Below are 21286 nucleotides of genomic sequence, written 5' to 3' on the forward strand. Positions count from 1 at the left end.
TCGAGTTATAACTCAATAGAGGGAGGAGGCTTATTCAATATTTCTACAAATGCGTGAACAGGTTTCCCTCATTGAAATTAAAATGAAGGTTCACTCACTCTACAAGGACGACTACAATTTTTCATGAATGTTATCTTGTTTATCGATCGATCGATCGATCGATCAATCAATTGATTGATTGTTTGATTGATTGATTGATTGATTGATTGATTGATTGATTGATTGATTGATTGGTGGTTGATTAATTGATTGGTTAGTTGGTTGCAGGGTTGTCTCAGTTATGATATTAAAGATCTACTATAGCTCACAGATAGATGAAGTTCACAGTGTTCATTTCGTCGAGGACTCACAGTCAAAATTGATTCACCTATGCACGGTCAATAATTCAATATCTGATTTCTTTTTGTTCCAGATGCAAGGAGAAAACTTGCTTTCATCGGCAAAGAGGGCTACGATATCTTTGGAAACAACAAACTGTTTGCACCACGAATTAAGTGGGAAGAACTGAAGAGGAAAGCTGAATCATTGAAGTCATCTGCCCTGAGTTATGAGGAAACTTACAATGACATCAAAGCTTCCATAGAAAACAATGGAGCGTTTGAACAAGTATGTAGTAATTTCAGATTGGTAATCCAAATTGGTTCATACAACTGCCATGATATATGTATTACATCATTACGTTATAAACATGGCATGGTGTCAGAAGTGTTAGAATTCAAACACGGTTTAAAACACGAAAATCTCGCTCAAAATGAGTTTATTTAAGGTACCCTCACCGCTTACTCTAGAGGGAAATTGGCGTAAGTGGAAACAGCGATTTCAACTGTACATGGAAGCTTCAGGATCAATAAAGAAACCCGAGAAGCAACAAGTCGCCATATTCTTCATTTCGGAGAAGAAGCACTGGAAATTTACAACACATTCTCGTTATAGCCTAAAAACAAAGAATGGCTGGAAGCCTACTACAGTTACAAAACTTGCTCATACCCCTCGTTCAGTAATTGTGACCAGCAATAGAACTCTCTACAGGCGAAACAGGAGAGACATCATCAAGACTCCGGATGTTAAGAAAGACACCATCACGAGTCCAACAAGTGACAGAGGGATCACTAAGAGCCCAGGAAGTCACATCATCAAGACCCCTTACATCATCCGAACTAGATCTGGCCGAACTGTCCGACCATCCAGACTAAATGATTTTGCACATTACTAGTTGATTAAGGACTGTTAATCATTAACACGTTCGTAGGCCAAGTTGTCATCATCAGCTGAAAAAGTTAACTGTGTAATGGTCTTTGACATAAGGTCTTGGACAATGAACAGTGGACAATGTTGACATTTAGATTGCATGTTTATTACTCGTCACATTCGTTAGAGGGGAGATGACATGAAATACGTATTACATCATTCGTTGTCACGTGGTCTTTCAACATCGCAACAACTTCCTAACAGATCACAACCAGCGTCCAAAGTAACAATAGGCTAAATCAAGAGAAACGTTTTATCAGAGGAAACCAAGACATACCACTGCACGCTCAACAAGACCATTTGCTACTTATATTTCTATTTATGATAGCATTATGAATTCAGTGTCATGCTCTTTACAGATGGCCCAACAGATGTCCGAATTAGCTGGATTACAATTTAATGTGGAGGAGGAGCGTTTGATAGAAGCAAGGCTGGTCTCCCTGGACGAGAAGGAACTTTACGTTCAGGTAGCAAAAAATCGAGCGCTTTCTATGGTTCTGAAAGGACTCTCGAACGTTTTTTCCGCTCGAACAAATTACCAATGCAACGGAAAATAGCGAGCCATGTTCCTACCACATACGTTGCCTACATTCAAAGCAAACTCACATGCATTCATAAAATAAAACGCACGAAGATGTCTCAAAATCAACCAGCAGGGTTTCGGTTCGGAAAAAATCGCCATTAAATAATCGCTTATTCAATTTGGTTGAAACAAGTGAACAGCCCTTTAAATATTTGACGAACATGCCTACAAAAAATTACTGTAACGAGTATTCCATGAGATGTTAGATTTTGTCTTTCCCACAGTCAATACAGTATCTAGAGTCAGAGATGGAAGGCAGGATGATGAGATTGAAGCATATGCTACAAGACGTTCACAGTCAAGCCAAGCTTAATCGAGGCCATTTCTTAGCAATTCTTCAGGGCGTCACAGCTTTCGCGAGTTCTGGGATAGGCGGAGATCCGTTTGTAGCTATTGACGGGGCGTTAGGGACAATAACCAGGCTGGTAGATGCAGAATGCGTTGGAGAGCTCGGCAAAATGAAGGAAAAACTTAAAAAGTGGTTGACCTTTGGTCAAAACTACACTCCTCTGCTGGATTCAAGCGATTTAAATTTCAGTCAGATGGACGTTGATTCCGTTCCAGAAGTTATGCAGGTAACACCAAATGTCAAATGGAACAGTATTTTCCATTTGCACCATCAAATACCAGAATCTTGTTTAAAATAGCGAAATGTGATATGTCTTAACATTAACAGTTATATTCATGTGTCATAATTCCGAGATATTTGTATGTAATTAATGACCCGCCTTGCAATTCAGTTTATGCTGCAAAGAGGTTGAATAAACAATTATTATTATCATTATTATTATTATTATTATTATTATTATTGTTTCAAAGGGCCAGGCAACCAAAGGACAACCTCTAAGAGGTTGTACAAAATTTTGGAAACGAACTTTTCTGTTACACTTGATTCTGTAACGGAATTTCTGGAAATTCTGGTTGAATGGATCGCGCCCCGTATATGCCGCTATTTTGTTTTTACACACGGCCAACCTGACCCCAGAGTAACTGGTTGAACTGAAAACAAGATGATAATCTACTAAATCTCTGTCAGGGAGAACACGATAAAGCTACTTGCCGGTCGTAAGTGCAGATGTATTACCAAATACAAGACAATTTCAAAAATTATTCGGCCAAGGAAGGAAAGGATTTTTTTGTTAAATTACGTGCCAACTCTATGTACTTATACGTGTCTTACGTATAGATAAGGGTTTTTTGTGGTTCAGATAGGAGAAAGAAGAAGTCTTTCTCTATAGAAATCTAGTCATAGGTATTAAAACATGAAGAAACGTCTTTCTGATTTTTAATAGACCTTTTAATTAATTATAACATGCATGTTTATACCAATGAATAGTAAAGAGGATCGGTGAAAGGAGAAGCAAATGAACAAACCAGAAACGGAAACGAACGCGCAAGTAGAAGAACCAGCAAACGGAAGTTCTGGAGCGGAATAAACGGATAGCAAAATGACCGAGTTAACGATCAAACGGTCCACTAAGGCCTCACCACCAAGAACCAGTAACGAACGCTCGAAACTGGATGAACAGCTGAACGACCGAGTAAACAGCTATTTTGATGGTATGGGCTTCAAATGAAAGACCTGTCTTGTCAGGTCTTTCAGCTGTTGATCCGGTTTCGTGCTCTCATTCACTCGGTTTTTTGTTCATTGTTTTCACTGGTAAGTGCTTCTTTGACCGTGTCACTGTTAACTCGATCATTTGGCTGTCATCATCATCATCATCATCATCATCATCATCATCATCATCATCATCATCATCGTCATCATCTTTATTTATTTAAACACGGAATCCCTTTCATAAAAATGCTCTTCCAGAGAGCCGTGTAAAAGATACAATAAATCGTACAATATGGAAAATAGGAGTACTAAGTCTTAAGTATATATGAATAAATTACAAATTTAATACAATATAGAAAACATATAATAAAGCATACAACAGGAGATAATTAGAACTATAATGTATAAATAGGAGACGAAGGTCTTAAGGGCTGTCTGTTTGCTCATCCGGTTGTTCGTTCACTCTTTCTTAGTTCCACTTGTTTGTTCGTTTGCGTTTCTGGTCGTTTTCCCGTTTCTCCTTACTATTTCCTGGCATAAACATGTTATAGAAATGAAATAGATAACAAGTACACGATGAAAATTATCGGAAAAAACATGTTACAAACAATTCAATTGAATTAATTAAAAGCTATATAAGAACATTACGAAAAAGTTTCTTCATGTTTTAATACTTATGGTTGCAATGCTTTAAAACACCACTGGTATAGATGTATTATTTGTAGTCTTTTATCTTTGGAGTTTGGATATCAAGTTGGAAGTACGTGGTACTACCTTTACTGGCCACTCTCTTAGTCTAACATAGTACTCTCCCACCAGTGCAATCGCAATATACATCTGTGGCGAACTCGTTGAACTTGAACTTGAACTTAAACTCTGTGTGTTTGTCCGTAGTACAATAATCGTGAATTAAACCTTTAATTGTTTCAAATGCCTTTCAGGCCAGCCTTGGGATGAACAAAGAAGCCTTAACAAGTCAGCTCGTTTGCATGTTAGATGTGAATTCGCTGCCTGAAAGTTCACTTGTAGCAGAATTCAAGCAACATATTGAGTCGTTTTTTCTAACCGGAGAGCAACGTATTGAACTGATAGCAAAAGTGATGGACCTGGATAATGAGATCGGTGGACTCAACTTTGATATCCAACTTTTCCAGCAGACACGAGAATCGATAACAAATAATCAAGAACCACAAGGTACTTGTACCTTTTTAGAGGTCTGAAGTTTTAGTGTAATTTAATTTTTCCTTATTGTCTTAACAACCTGCAGCTTAGGTTGGTACCTGCCATTAAGTCGGACACTAACGAGTCGTTCCCAAAAAGCAAAGTAGAAAAGTAATCTCCAAAACCATTGTATCCTCTCCCCGCCACACACACACACACACATACACCCAGTTTCATCTCTTCCCAGGTTCATTTCGTCGGATTCGCAATTTACGTTTGGGGTTTTTCGAAGAAACAGAAACTAAATGGCCACCTTCTCAAGAATAATCAGAAGTTTGAATGGACGAGAAATAAAGTAATGTACGACAAGCGTCCAGTTATTGTTAAATGTGCAAAAAGTGAATTTTCATAGATTGAGACGGAAAAACATAAAAATGTTCCTTACAGTACCATCGATAAACCTAAATGGGTGGTGACTTATGTGCCTGTGGTTGGACCATTCCGATTGATGCTCTTCAATCAACAGTACAATTTATATGTTTCTTGCATCCTTGCTATCACTGTCCTGGCAGCAATTTACACCATTGTCATAGGCACTCTAACCTCAAAGTTTTAACGTAATTCATAACATGATTTGTGTGTTTTTCACTACCTTGACAATACCTGATATTTACTTTTAAGTCGGCGTTACAGTTGTCAAAAGTGGACTTTTCAAGTTGTGTAACTTTGGTTGTCAGTAACTGGTCTGCATCCTCACTCTAACTAAACTAACTTCGTCATTATCAAGTCTGCATTTAAGTACCTCAGTGTAGTAAAGGGGAGGGGGGAGCGGTTACATTCACGACTCACGTGCCTTGTTGTCTTCCAATCATGAATCACGCGTACATTTAAGAGCATTTCACGAATTCTGCATTTTGATGTATTTTGTGCCGGAAACTGGCTTCGGTGGTTAGTTGATTCGCTTTAAATTTAGTCTCAGTAGGCTAGATGTTGAAAAATTTCCGTCCCAAATCCTCACTGGAGACCTTACTAACAGCTGTGTTCAGCGGCAAAACTATAGATGAAGTGAATACACCAATTCTCGAAAATTAACTGGTCCCATGCAATGCGCTCCTTACCTATGAAACATTTTCCTTGAAGTCGTGGATTCTGAGAACAAATACGACCTTAACAACAGAAGCACCGATCTAGTACACACTTTTTAAAGCACAGTTTTCGATAGTGTGGTGCTATGCGTTGGAGCAATGTTTCAGTGAATTTCGCAGAGAGATAGCCTATCTATCTGATTTAGTGCTTCCCTGTTGTCAAGCTATTTATTTATTTATTTATTTATTTATTTATTTATATACATTACTTATACAGAAATTCCAGTTCAGCATAGCTGGTTTAAATGGAGATCTGTATAAAATAATAAGAATAAATAATCAAATATAGCAATGAAAGCAAAAAACCATTCAAAGAGTTCATGAAGGTGAAAAATTAACTAAGGTGATTTAGATGTTTCTTGACTCTCAGTTTAAAACTAGTGAGAGACTGATCATGACGTAAGTTACGAGGAAGAGTGTTCCAGGATTTGGCGGCATTGTACTTAAAAAATGTTTGAAATTTAGTAGTCTTGGCAAGAGGCAGGCGAATAAGGTCTTTGTTCCTAGTGTTGTAGTTATGGATCTGCTCCGAGGAGTGGAAGTCATCTAGCACATAAGCTGGGGCCAAGCCATTGATACACTTATAGACCTGTATGCACTTTTTGTATTCTCTGCGACATTGAAGGGATGTTTGCTGTATATCGGTATCAGTAGCCTTGCGACACGCAATTATTCCCGAAGCTCGCTTGAGAAGACGGTCAAGGTAGATCTTGTTTCCCTGACCGCAACCATCCCACACAACGCAACAGTAATCGAATAACGGTAGAACCATAGCATTAAACAGAGTAATGCAAGCTTCTTTTGGGATGACTTTTCGGGCTCTACGAAGCATTCCAAGGCGGGACGAGATTTTATTTCCGATATGATCAATGTGTTCGTTCCAATTTAGGCAAGGATCCAGAAACACGCCCAGATATTTTTAAATTTAAAAATTTGTATACCCTTTCAAGATCTGTGTCATTAACACTAACTGCGAATGGCTGGACTGAGCTCAATTTTTGGTGAGTTCCCAAAAGCATAACTTTGGTCTTCGAGTGATTTAACATGAGATAGTTTTGGTTCAACCATCCGACAACGTGGTCGAGATCTTGGGACAAAGCAGCCTCAATAGCTTGCACCGAACTGCTTTCAAAAAACAACAGGGTGTCGTCAGCGTAAAGATGGACTTTACAGTACTTTGTAACTGACGGTAGATCGTTAATATACATTATGAACAATAGAGGTCCCAAGGCAGACCCCTGGGGCACACCATATAATATGGGTTCAGCGTCAGATTGCATGCCATTAATGATAACACTTTGGGTTCTATTAGTAAGATACGCATTGAACCAATTCACTGAAGACTTACTTAGGCCAAAATCTGCTAATTTCATAAGTAGTAAATCGTGGTCGAGGGTATCGAAAGCCTTAGATAGGTCCAGAAATGCTAGGCCTGTAAGTTTTCCTTTGTCGATGTTGTGTAGGATAGTGTTAGTAATATCGATTAGGCTGGTAGCAGTAGAATGTAGTGGACGGAAACCGGATTGATAAGAAGATAGGAGCTTGTGCTGTAGTAAGAAATTATAAACCATTTTGTGAACTGCCTTTTCTAGAATCTTTGCAAAAACTGGCAGAACTGAGATTGGGCGATAATTGGAGGTATCGGATTTTGAACCAGACTTGAACACTAGAGTTACGATGGCATGTTTCCAGCTTGCAGGAATAGACCCCTCATTTATCGATCTGTTCTGATCTGATCTGATCTGTTTACATGGTCAAGCTATGACCATGTAACGAAACTGGAAGTAATTAATTGTCTTGTAACAACATTTATAGCTATGTAATGTATCTGACCACCCAAGCAGTATTTTGTACAGATACATCAATTGTACGTTTGATTTTAGGGGGTTCTGCCTTGAGTGGAGACCTTCGCCTGACATTCTTGGAAAATCTCCTTGCTAGTTACAACAAGATTGAAGAATCGTTTATGAAGACAGTTTACAAGTTGCGAAAAGCTATAAACTTCCGAACGCTGTGGGAAGTGGACAGTCCATTAGCAACATTCAGACGAATAGCAAGTGAAAACGCTGGAGGAACCGGGAGACTAAATGCAATGACTCAACTTACGTCAGTCCTGCAAAACTTTGAGACGATTGAAAACCAAGCAGTGAGGTGTTTCACTACCAACATATACACACCTGGTATTAAAAGATGGACTTTCGACAGCGTAAAGAATAAATCGGTAGGCCTTAAGAACGATGAGTCCCAAATACCATACCAACACCTGCTTTTCTAGATATAAGACGCACTAATCCAGGATTTGCCTTTCATAGGTATTCGATGGTCTACATGCTGACGGTTTTACTACATTCACCATCAATATTGACAGCAGTTGCTCCACCTGCTACAACATCAGGCTACTACAGGTATGTAATAATAGTAACATATTATCAGATACTAGATAACCTCGACCAGCTGCAAATGTATTTCTCGCAAAATTTTTATGAGGGAAAAAAATGCCATATTAAATGAGCGCCAGGATTGTTAAACTAGAGATTGGGACAGCGCCTAAATATTTTTCTGCCGCGCTCAAATCGAAAAATAGCATCGATAAATGTGTTTGAACTAACCTCATGGTACAGTTTCCAATTACACAGTATCATAAGATAGCGAGTACAAGGTAATCCCTTCGGATAGTTAGTGTCGCTCGTTTCCAAAGTATTTTCAAGTCCTAGGGCATTACTATAAACAGCCAAAGTAAATTTCTAGACAAATTCGAAATTTCTGTAAGTGGCCCTATATTTATAAACGATAGAAGCCCTTTACGTTTGCGGCAAGAAGACACTAGTTTAGGATTCACACAGTGCCCAACCCGAAAAAGGACTTTTAGTGTCCTTACTACAATCCTGTCACTTTACTTTTGAAAAACTTTCTGTCGAAAAGCCGGACGTTTTCCTTGGGTGTCAGTCCATTATCGAGTGTTGTGAAAGCGCCACCAGAAATATGATACTTTCCAAAGAACGTCATCGTTATGCAACGGGAATGAGCAATATAGTAACAGTGGCGATATATATTTTGGCGCAACACTCGGAAGCCAATTTTAGACTAAGTTATTTCTTAACATGCCTTTCATATTTAAACAGTCAACGCAATGATAAATCACTGATAAACGTATCCGAGTCTCATTCACTTCCGTTGTGACCATTGATCTCTCCAGCCATAAGATCTCAAACGAGCCGATGATTTCAACTTCTTTGCGTCACACAGTTGAAGACAAATTTGCTTGGGTGATTTAACATCCAAGTTGAACTGTTGGCGACGGGATGCGTGCTAAAAGACTCTAATCAGCAAATCTTGATGGAATCAAACGAGCGACGACGCCGAGAAGCCAAACTGAAAGCAATTTCACGTTTCCAGAGCGCGCGCTTTACTAACGCTATATTTTATGTGTTATACAACTACAGACAAATACTAAAAAATAAATGTACATATATACAAAAAATGTTACTGTATATATGTTATAAATAAACTTTTTCTCTAAGTGACAGAATCTGCAGGGAAAGTTTTCTACCAACTCCTTATGCCACTTGGATTCATGGAGCAATTTCTATTAAAACAATTTATGGTAGTTTTTGCAACACATTTCGGTCCAAATTGATCAAGATTTCATTAGCAAGGTGGCAGTCATTGGGAAACAAATCACGGTAGGGAGCTACATTTCCCGCCGCTTTCCTTTTAATATTTCGTGGAATAGCTTCAATCGACTGAAAACAGCGTAGGTAATTGGTCTTTATGTTCAGTATATTTTTAAATTCCTTAAAGAAAAGAAACTATCATTAGTATTTCAAGACACCATAGTTAATTGAGGAACTGGTTATGAAACTTGCCATGACAACAATGGTGCTGCAATTTATGTTGGAAGGGCCGCAACCGTGCACAATCCTTTGTTTTAATGTTTACACTACAGTTGAATATCTTAACAGGAACGTTTCCATTGGTCAGTAGTCCTACACATTTCAAAATCTATTGTGGTCAGTGCACGGTCAAGGCCAAAAATGTTAAAGTGCTACTACGATCAAAACTTCATGTCACGTATGAAACAAAAATACGTTCTTTACAGCTTATCCGATGTGGCTGTACCTGTCTTGGTCACTGAAATGAAGTTTGGGCCCCGTAAATTGAAAATATTAAGCCTTGAAAACTGGTGTTTTCGAGTCCGCCATTACGAATTTATGTTCCAGTGAGCCCGCGGTATGAAAGTGATTGGAGTTGCGGTATTTTTATTCAAACCTATTGTGTTTTTGTCGTGACGTAATACTCTCAAGTCGCTGATCGAGCGAGTACTGTAGTCCTCCTTCTGGCGACGAATTTCAGAGCTGTTTTGACCACAGAAAGCTCTCTTGGATCGTCTTCGCATGATATAGGCAAAGGAAATAAAGAAGTGCTGACTCTGTAGAGCTAGTTCCGTCTGAAGAAGAGGCAGCCGAATAAGTTCAGCAGCTAGCGCTTTTGCTACAAGAGAAGGAAGGGCAGACTTTGCTGAGTCGTTCATCTCTCGGGTAAGATATTAGAGATAGAGATTGATATTTAGATGTGTTATTTGCTGTGTTAACAAAACAGGCAAGCTTTTAAAGTGTAGTGCCTGAGAATCCTCAACAATTTCTCTTGACTATTAGCCAGTTCATTCCCCGGAGGAAGGCTACCGGAGAATCAGTTGAATTGAAATCGAAGTCAAGTTTAGGTTTTTAGCTTTGCTTTCGAAAGTTTGCCTTGGTGTTAAATTAGAGTGCACAGTTAAGTTTCGGTTCCGAGTAGGCTTACTGTTTTTGCACTTTTTTACCATGGAAAAAGAATATACATTGTAGTGAAAAGCTCTGTACAATGGCCTGAATTTAAGCTGATCGTTCCCTTGTAATTGATGCTAAGTTTCCTCTTGGTTCAATATTTTCTCAGGTGCAAATGTTCAAATTGCTCCCTTGAGCGACTTACCAAGCCTGGAGAGTGCTGGTGCTGCATGGACATCATTGTATCCAGATTTGAATAAGAACAGTAATCAATAAACAAATAAATTTGCAAGGCAACAACAATTTGCAATGATTTGTTTTCGTCCCTTGCACCATCATGAACAATGTAATAGTATTAACAGTCTTTTCTGTGTACATATATATTTTTTTAAGGTGGCTCACATCAGGTTAAACACCACTGAACTGGATGCTTTAACGCACTGAAGAAATGACTAGCTTTATTTATTTAATGAAAATTTATTAACATGCTTTCTGGTAACAAGCATCCACCTAGGCAAATGAGGGGAGGAAAAGTAGGAATTTTGCAAATATACATTGAAAACAATATTCTTGGGAGTTAAAGTTTGTGATTCAGGTATTAATTGAAATTTTTTTGCTTATTCTAATGAAGGGTCAAATCAACCTAACAACAAACATCCTTTGTCCTACATGTCTAAGGGCAAACCCCCAAGCAAGTGTTGATGAGTTTGATACACTGTTGCTGTGGTAACAGTTCTTGTTACTTTCACTTTTGGTGCAGTGAGAGATGGGCAAATGCATGCCACCAAAATGAAGTAAAGTTGAGACTGTTGTGAGCCACCTTTGATTTTTTTCTCAAGGTTGTTGTTCTTGATCAGTGTTTATTCTTAGAAAATGTAGATTCAATTTCATTTGTACAACAACAAATTTATTGGTGAAACAAGATTCTGGCACTCTTTTTCAAATGACCATAAAAATAAAATTATTTTAAATGTACTGCAGACAATGAACCATGAACCTTATTCCAAAATGGCTACCATATTAATATTGTTTATATTCAAATTAGTATTTATTTAAAACCACACCAAAAGATTTGAGTTCTGGTTGCTATACATGGCTCAGGAATGTCTGTGCTTCAGCTCCCTATTAGCAGGGAGCAGGGGATGGGGAGGGGGGGGGGGGGTGGAGTGTCATGAAAGAATAAGCAGTGAAAACAGAGGGTCACATAAATTTATGCTCTTGCAATCATAATTTATAGTATGACAGACAAAATAAAATTTGTTAATTTAAGTCAAGTCAAGTATTAAGTATTAAAATATTAATGTAAAGGAAATGTGTAGCATAATGGAGTTATATGATGCCAATGGGCTCTATAGATGATTTGAATTATGTTGGGGCAAAATGGTTCCACTAAGTAACTTACAGTTTGCCTCCATTCTTGTTTTCTTTTTCTGGTATTTGAGCTACGTTGTATTACCTGTTCAGGGGGAGGGTCATGAAATTTCATTTGCATAGCTATGAAGGGTCACATCATTTTTATTGCTCAATTTAAAATCTCCACCTCACTCCCCCCCCCCCCCCCCTCCCCACTAATTTCTGACCATTCCCTAAAACAGAAGCCTATGTTATGGAAAGAGTTACAAAGAGGAGGCATGATGAATGAAGAGAAAACAGTTCTTTTATTGATTCTATTTGTCAACTGGTGGTTGATGACAAAAGATCAAGAAAAGCCCTTCAGAAAGGTCAGTGCTCTTCAACTGCTAGTTTAAGGAGGAGCACTGGCCTTTTCTTGGCTGTCCACATTTTTCACGTGTTGTGCTCTGCAAGGCTTGTTTTGGCCTGTATTTAATAGTAAGAGCTGGGTTTTGACGTTGTTGCAACTCAGCGTCTGAAAAATAAATCAAAATTTAAAATACATTACCAATTGAATCTAATTGATAAGAAACAACTGAATGTGAGGTTTTCTTAAAACCTTTCTTAAACCAAAAATTCAAACTATTTCTTCAAGAAAACCACTTAAAAGAAAGAAGGAACCCTTTTGTAAACGCCAAAGACCACCTTATCGAAAGCTGAGTGAAAATGGATAATTAAAGTGGTTTTCTTCGCGTTTGTTTACACAGTTTTTGCCACAAGCTTTTGCACAAGCAAAGTAAACACAAGCTTACTCTTAGCTTATCGCACTGGGATGTTTTGGAAATGCTTCGGAGGGAAAAGCTAGTTCCGGGAGCTAGTTGCACTTACGTTATTTACTCGTTCAATCAAAGTTTAGTACTTTAGAAACGCAATATAAAATGTGTATAAAAATTTGTGACTGCTATTTGTATGGGTGCTGAACAAGGTATCGAGGAATCACCAAAGATAAAAAACTATTCACACATTTCACCCACTTTACATAAGCTTACCTTTTGCCGCTCCTTCCCCTTCGGAGATTTTTTTCAGGTTCACGATCTCCTGATCGCTTACCCTTTTCAAAAGATCAGGTTTAATTTGTGTTCACTGACTTGCGTGGAATGCCCGAGTGTCCCTCGAACTATAACTAAACCGAGAAAATAGCAAAACGTGCAAGACAACAAACTGGACCCACACATCTCTCGTTCTGTCGGCCGGACTCGCATGCAGCGCAATTCCTGCCGCTCGATTAGAGCAGTTGTTATACCACTGAACAACACAGCGACTTCCCACCATTGAAAGAACGAAACATTTTTCGAAAACGTGTTCGAAACCGTATGAGAAGTTAGCCTCGTAGGGCTCGCCTGGGCTTCGAGTTGAGAGTCTGACGTCACTTGTTTTTCCCGGGTGACCCGGCCTCTGTTGTCATTGGACACCATCTGCCTTTGGTAACCAGGCCGTAGGAACATGGCGGTTCAATGGCGGATGAAAATTCGTGGAGTTTGAGCGCAAAAAAATCGCACTTTCCTTCATCTTATGAGGATATAACTTGGAGATCATGTACTTTAGGACATAAACTACCAATCAACCGCAAATAAAAGGTATTCGAAAATTTGATCGTAGTAGCACTTTAACAAAAACATATAACAATGAAATTTGTCAGGCTTCATAACCATTGACTTTTATTAACTATGAAGACACGTAAGGAACTCTATGTTCGGACCAGAATAAAGTAGTGTTGTCTACAGTTATAGATTTGTTATTCCAAAGAATATATGAATTTTTGTTCGGAAAAAAGAGCTAAATCGCGAGTTCAGGCTGCGACATTGTAATTACATTTGAGAAGAAAGTGGCTACCATAGAGATAGAAATTCGGATCGAATCCCCTCCTTTTATCATCCGTGTCACTCAGAAGTCTGCCAATCCAGGCTAGGCGTTAAGATATTACCAATACGTGAAAACGCATGAAAATCATTCCTCCTCTTCTGATACATGACTATTCTTTTCATTTTGTCCTTTTTGTTTTTTTCATAGAAAGGCAAGCGGAAAGGTTTCTCTAAACGGTTTTAATGAGCGGTGCAGGAACAGTCAGGATAGAAACTGCATGCATCGATTGCGATACACCTACGGTGTAAAACCTTCACAAGCAATCGGAAAGGCTTAGTTTGTTTTCTTTACTGCTTGAAAACATAACGTAAATAACATAGGCCACAAAACGTTTGACGAAAGCGAGATTAAAAAAAAACCTCAATATTTCCGCTTTGTCTTTTGAAGGCATCTTTCAGAAAAACATTATTTCTGTCAGGTCTATTTATACCTGAAAATGTGTTTTCTATACAGAAATACACTCAACTAATATGAATACTAATGAACTCTAATCATCTTGGTTTTCCAAGCCGGGATACTTGGCGGTGTCACTGATTGATAAAATCCATCTCTTTTTTGTAAAACATACCATGGCATTTCGTCCAATACGTGTCTACCTGTCAATGGGATTCAAATTCTAGCAATATACAGAATGTTTGGCATATGAGCAAGACCAACTGGGCCAGTAAGCGGAAGGTCAGATTCGTCTTATATTGGCTTTAGTTAAACGTTTAAAGGTAAAAAATAAGGGAAGTAATTAAAAAGAAAATAATTCGGCGATAGGTATAGCTTGGCGTCGCCAGTCAGTAGAATAGTCAATAGTGACCCTATGAGGCAACCAAAAAAAGGCCTATTGGTTGCTGATGCTTTTTTAACAGTTGGCACGTTTGAATTACAAAACAAATGTTTGCACACAGATACCTTCCCTATTAGTAGTGTCATGACAGTAGCTAGCACTACCCCAGAAAAAAAGTGGCCGCATAAGAGGATGACTTATTTTTACCTTTATTGCTAGTTGCATATCGAGCTAACAGGTGAGGAGCCCCAAGCAAGCACAGTGCCTCGTATCATTCAAGGCAAATTGCGCCATCTCAGTGCCTCCTACTTCCGGGCTGGGGATGGCAGCACCAAGTTATACCATCAGGATTTGGGGTCCTATAGACAGGTGCCATTTAATCGGTTTGCGATCACTGATGTCCAGGCTTGCCGAGAAGCAGAACAGAGTGGGACAAGTAAGTCTCCAAACGAGGAAAATATGAAATATTAGCATCTCTGTTAAACTATTCGTAGGTATTCATAGCCAACGCAGAGAGCAAAAGGAGGGTTGTGGGCAGTTCGGTGTAATATTAAAATTGAAAGAGCTGAAAACATCACAACATAATACAATTTGATAAATTTCATTATTTTATTACCTAGAACGGCTTCTCTTCAATCTTTTATCGAGAAGGACTATAATATTGATAATACTGTTTACTGTAAAATGAATGGTTAATAACTTCTTTAAAAGTTTTAAATACTTAATTGACCAAATAAACAAATACTTAATTGTTTTAAATACTTAATTTCTTACATACTTTGTAAGGCGCATTTGATCATATCCACATGTTAATTTGCGCCATAGAAATATTAATTATTATTAATTATTATTATTGACCTCCAACGTTTCGATGCCCTTCACAACTTCACTGTGACGAAATAAGCGAGCTACGTTATACAGTTTAAAACAGGGCGGGTAGTTGAAACGTGTTCTCTACCCTCCACCCGCCGTGCTTTGAAGTAACGGTGAGCGCGTACAAGATGTAGAGTAAGAAAAAACTAAAAGTGATGACAAATTGGCGAGCTACGAGAGGCTAATTGAAAGCGTTTGCATGTGAAATGCACCCCAGAAACAGAGTCAGAGAACACAAAATTGATGTTCAGTCCACTTGGACGAAGGGTGCCCGGCTAAAAGATTAATCTTGTTTCTTGCTGCTTGCAGCAGTTGCTACCGCCAATGCGTTACTTCAGTTCACAGACCATGGGGTCTTTCAGAGAGTGGGAAGCGGACTTAAACTGCTCAGCCCAGAGAAGCCTAGGAGATCGGTTGTGAATGTTGTGCGGGTGCACCGTGGGGTCTCAACTTTTGACCTTTCTTTTGTCACCAGTGTCACGCATCAAACAAACTTCAGTTCTTGTGTCAGTTCAGTTCTTGTTCTTGTGTTCTTATGTCAAACCTTGCACACCTTTTCGCCTGTTTCCTACATGTAAATCCACTAGCGTAGGTGCGGTTTTACGTAGTGTAAAATTTATTTTAGTCTTTTAGGTAGGTATATATACAGGTCACTTATGTTGTATTGTAAAACTCCCTGACGAAGTGTGCGTTAGTCACACGAAACGCGTAGGAGGAAATAAATCGTTTTACAACTGTGAGAGTTCGCAGACGTGCTGCTCACTAGTTTTATCTAAAAAATTCTATATTAAAAAAAAACTTATTCAATGTAACGGCATTCATGTCTTTTTCATTTCTATTTTATTCCAAGTGAACTCTGTGTTTTGCATCAACGAAGATGATAGACGGTGGAAAACAATGTGCACACATCCTCTTACTCGGAATCAAGGTGACGATCGTCTGCTCGGGATGGAGGAATGCAGAAGCCCATTTGGAAATTACGAGCTCCACATTCCAGTGGACGAAGAACTGTCCTGCAGTGATGATATACCAATCACACATCTGAACTGTCGCGACTTGGATGTAAGTTATTGAAGTTCTAACTTACAAACTGCAGTGACGGGGCCGCGGAATCTTATGTAAACACGTTTTCACTTGCATCGAAACATTTTCGGCCTTTGAACTGGAGCATGAGCCCTTAATTTCTTGATAACAAGTACAAGGTTGTACCCTCGGATAATTATTGTCGCTCGTTTCTTTTTAAGCACTATTGCGTTACAATAAAAACACAAAGTAAATTTTGAACAAATTCTAAACTTCTGTGAGTAGCCCCAAGAAGAAACTAATTTAGGATTCACACGGGGCACAACCTTAAAAGGGCTTTTAGTGTCCGTACAACAATCCTGTTACTGTAATACTGGAAATCTTTCGGTCGAAAAGACGGACGTTTTCCTAGAGCGTCATTCCTGAGTAAACATGTTTTAACTAGCATCGAATTCGAACCATTGGGGCATGCGGCCTTATTTCCTCGAAGAATAGGTTGGGGGCCTAGGCCCCCTGGGTCCATCCCCTAGATCCAGCACTGAACTGTGGTGAGTTCCCCTAATTTAACATTGTTTTCAACTTGAGATGCTTGGGAGCATTTCAAACAAACTGGTTAGTTCTGTTTGCTTTCCGTGAGACTGCTTTAACTTTTTGTTATTTCATTGACACAATTTAATTTAAGGAGACGGCATTCATAGACCATCACGATTGACTCGAACAGAAACATTGACTATTTTTTATTCATTGTTCACGGAGGGTATGTCATATTCCTTGTTATTAAAAACTGGATCATTGTATAATGCAATTCCAGGGATTTGATTGGCTTAGCGGCCATGGTATATGAGCCATTATACCATGCCCGAGGAATGGTGACCATTAAATTGTCTTCTGGTTGTTTTTTCAAAGCGAAATCAGCAAGATCTAGCCATAATTCTTGATTGTTTTTACGTATAAAACAATTATTCCACTCGCGCTTGTAGGATATGAGATGATTATAGCCAACTCGGCGCTACGCGCCTCGCAGGCTATCTATCATCTCATATCCAACGCGCGCTCGTGGAATAATTGTTAATTAGCCACGATGTACTTCTTTTTTTTTATTAATGCAAATATAAACCTGGTGGACTATCTGCACCAGATAGTGTGAATACAATGATATTTCCCGGTAATTACGGCTCAAATGGGTGGAACATTTCTCATTACCTTAAATTCAAAACTATTGAAACTCAGGGCCCGAATCCGCGAACTGCTTAAAAAAACTATGCAATGTGAAATTGTCGCGGGAACATCTATTCTGCCTACCCTTAGAAGTTCCGTAGGAATTGGAAAGGTCCTTCTCTTTTTGTAAAGCACCTAGGCAAGGTCTCCTTCTACATATTCATTTGTCCCCTATTCAGGATCTTGAGAGCCTAACAACACATTTGAAACAGATAATGACAGTTATTTGAAGACCTTATCTGTCATATATTGTCTTTAGGAGTCAAATAAATCCTACCGTTCCGTTTTGATTATTCTATGACCCAGGCCAAGAGGGGTCGCAAACAATTTCAAGTTTGAAAATGCGAAATTACTTACACAAGTTTACCTTGGGTATGCTGCTCGACTTGCAAGAAGACACAAGTTTAAAGACATTTACAAAATAACAAAGAGCTGAACTTGGCCGTCAATTCGAGTCTGTTTAAAGTGAACACAAGGCATTAAAAGCTACGTGCGACTCCATTAGGGCATTGGCTTTGAGCCTGAACCCCTTTATAGCCCCTGCATTACTTTACACGAAAGTCAACATTCTTGTATTTCATTTCAGCTGACGAAATTCACCAAAATGAACGTGTGGGCGCATTTTTACTATTGGGCCGCGCAATACCCCACTGGACCAGACGACCGATTGTGTGAGCATTCTGCACGAAAGCGTGCAAAGATGCACAAGAAATATTAAGATCTTTGGTGTCTCTACGGATCATTAAAAAGCACTTCAAAATTTAACTCAACTGATGTATTGACGTTAAATCAGTCAATGATAAAATTATCAGTAAAGAAATATATTAACATAAATATTTGACAGGTATACACGCATCAATAAAATGGCATTTACCGCTGCAACTCAGGCTGCAACTCGTCTTTGTTTCACAAGTAGATCAAAGTGTTCCTCTGTATTTGATAATCAACTGCTTAAGTTGCGTACTAACTACGAGGATCTTTCTTCTATACGATCTTTCATCTGCAGTTCAAAATATATGTTTCATATATTTACATTCAATTATTCATCTTTCACGGGTATATTACGAACTCATAGTATGACCTGCTCTCAGTTGGCTTGATAGCTCACTGTACCGGTATCGCAGAGGTCATGGGTTCGAATTTCGTTCAAGCCTTAATTTTTTCCAGGCTTTCTTTTCGCAACTTTAAGTTGCGTACTGATTACGAGGATCTTTCTCCGCTTTCATCCGCAGTTCAAAGTATTTCTTTCATATATTAACATTCATTTTTGGTGATCACTGTTGGTCAAATCAATTTTCACAGTTCAAGTGGATTTAAAAATTTGAGGCAGTTTAGAAATGCAGACATGGGTTTGGTTTCGTTTAAGGTTTTTCTGATCATCCCTTTCAGCCCGCAAATTTTTTACTCTGTATGTTCCCTATACAATGTATATTTCTTATGACACTAAAGGGGAGAGTTTGCTGCGTTCGACGAAGGAAATTTTTTCCCTGTTGGGCGGGTTAACACCAAGTTTAGCCCCGGCTCTTCTCCTCGCTTTTATGCAGCGTCATTATTGTAATAACTTAAGCAAGGTATCACGTTTGAAGGTGAAGTTTCTCGGTTGCTTGTATTATAGCAGTCAGGAGTCGAGATAATCGTTTGTAGAAGTTTTATATATCCGCATTCCGCAATGTTGTCGTCATTCTATCTGCATTCGACAAAAAACACCTATGCTGTCGTTGCTTGATCGATATACAGTAGCGAATTTTTCGCCCTTGTTTTAGGAATACCTTCTATGTACAAAGCTTTACCTTTTTTGTCTTTCCTTCAAAAATTAATAGCGACCTTTCACAATCTCGGGTTTGGAGAAACTTCAACCGTATACAAACTATAGGAGCTCTAGTGGAAAAAAGAAAGTAATCCCTTCTATTCTCGACTTTATTTACCCTTGTCTATTAACACTTGAAATTAACTGGAGAGTTTTCAGGAGTTTTCAATTCACATTAATATTTGTCAGTTTGTGGTATTTTGGTCTATGTTTCCATGGCAATTGCTTGTTCCCAGGACTCCCGTTCACTGAGCTGTATCCTGTGGACGGTCCCTGTGGACTGGAAGTCTTTTTTTTTCTTATCTCGGGCAGCAGGGGTGGCTGTCCACAGGATACAATTGTAGTTATTGATTTCGAGAAGAAACTTCAACTATTCCGTAGAGATAATGATTTTAGCAATAAAGAAAAGCCGCATAAAATTGGGAGGCATTTACAACGAAATAAGTCCGATTGAAAGGAACAGGGAAAGGTCTACCGTAGCTGAACTTTAAAATGTTGAGATGTGAAACGCATTCATACAATCTTTGATTATTGCTAGTTCAAATATGAAGACTTCTTATCTCTGGGGTCCATTCAAACCTAGGGATCAAAAGAAACTTTTCGTCTAATTTATTGTGGTTTTTGTTGTTTTCTTTCCCTGGTATTGCCTTTACTTTAGCTTCCTTTCTTATCAGTTGTAAATTTATTAGCATTCGTTCTGAAGTTCATCTTTTCCGCTCATTAAGGCATCCTAGTTGTCTCTGGAAGCAATCCTACGGCGGAGAGTCGCGCTGAAAGATCATTTCTTCAACTAAAGCCACCTCCGGTGGCGTTAGGTGTTAATAAAAACATGCTTAACTTGATCACCAAAAATTATTGTCCATATCAAGTGAAGCATTGAATATCAACATGATCATGAGTGTGAGGCTTCCCTGACTAGCAATTTTGCTTCGTCACCTTCGTCGAAGATTTAGGTGTATTTTCCTTTCCAGTACACTAATGATTTGCTGTAATTTTTCTCAAGTTCTATACTTCAACATTTCATACTAAGGTGAGTTTGAATACTCTTTTTAAGCTTGAATAAACTTAGTGACTAACGGGTCCATGCAGTCTGTCTGGCCTTAGTGCCAAGATGCCAAAGATTTGACACCCCGTTAAGTTCAACTCGTTTCACTCCACTAAGGTCGACCAGAATCTCAGTGTTTTATCCCCCCCCCCCCCCCCCACACACTCAGTTCATTCACGTTAGTTATTTTCAAACTTTCAGTTGTCGTCTCCAAGGCTGAACATAATTTTTGTTATTTCAGCTTAAGTTCCTCCTACCACGCCAGTGAGCAACAACTGGTGTACTTTTCTGAAACATAATTGTGAACACTTGCTGCTAAGCCTGCCTCCACAGTTCTCAGCTAAGCTTGTCAGCAAAGTAAACAGTTTTGCTATTGGTCAAGGAAAGAAGGCCAACTTTAAACATGCAAGCGGACTCCATCAGTGCAAAACTTTTTACTTAGCTGACATTGTTTAATTAGCTGACATTATTCATTTCCACACTCAGACTGCTAAAAATTCTAACTTACAACCTTATTATTTGCATTTGATAACGGCGACAGGATGACGCCGAAACGTCATGTTAGATTGCGTTAATTTTTTTTGTAAAATAATTAACAATACAGGTTACAAAAGGCTGATGTGTACCTAGATTAAACTCAATAATGATTATTAGGTAGCACTAGGCAAACTCCAGAGCAGTAGCTTTCTGGGTACTACAGCATCAGTACAAGTGTCGGAATACACACATCCCTCTGTCATTTTAGACGAAGTTGTTACATGTAAAATTCCTCAATACAACACGATGTGTTTGTAGTCTTGGTAAATATTCAAATGACCATCTTGATCCTTGA

The 21286-nt window shown here is 38.7% G+C and overlaps 1 protein-coding gene and 1 long non-coding RNA gene across 3 annotated transcripts in view; one reads left to right on the forward strand and one right to left on the reverse strand.

Annotated features, from left to right (window-relative positions):
- The window catches only part of LOC146462256 (uncharacterized), a 40598-nt gene extending 22114 nt beyond the window's left edge, over positions 1-18484 (forward strand). For both annotated transcript variants that reach the window (XM_085085959.1, XM_085085958.1), the window contains exons 10-18: positions 413-606; positions 1608-1715; positions 2056-2406; positions 4331-4583; positions 7579-7916; positions 8008-8100; positions 14708-14924; positions 16212-16423; positions 18189-18484. In XM_085085959.1, the coding sequence (XP_084942085.1) occupies positions 413-606; positions 1608-1715; positions 2056-2406; positions 4331-4583; positions 7579-7916; positions 8008-8100; positions 14708-14924; positions 16212-16423; positions 18189-18320 (1898 nt within the window). In that variant the 3' untranslated portion in view covers positions 18321-18484. The remainder of the gene's footprint in view (positions 1-412; positions 607-1607; positions 1716-2055; positions 2407-4330; positions 4584-7578; positions 7917-8007; positions 8101-14707; positions 14925-16211; positions 16424-18188) is intronic.
- LOC146462259 (uncharacterized) lies at positions 12098-13460 on the reverse strand. The gene is made up of 2 exons (XR_014857174.1): positions 12840-13460; positions 12098-12325 (listed from the first exon to the last, which is right to left on the reverse strand). It is a non-coding gene; the product is annotated as an uncharacterized LOC146462259 (long non-coding RNA).
- Positions 18485-21286: the final 2802 nt, after the last annotated feature.

This window comes from Pavona decussata, unplaced genomic scaffold (assembly GCF_977016875.1).
Source record: "Pavona decussata unplaced genomic scaffold, jaPavDecu1.1 SCAFFOLD_190, whole genome shotgun sequence".
In the NCBI taxonomy this organism is placed as follows: domain Eukaryota; kingdom Metazoa; phylum Cnidaria; class Anthozoa; order Scleractinia; family Agariciidae; genus Pavona; species Pavona decussata.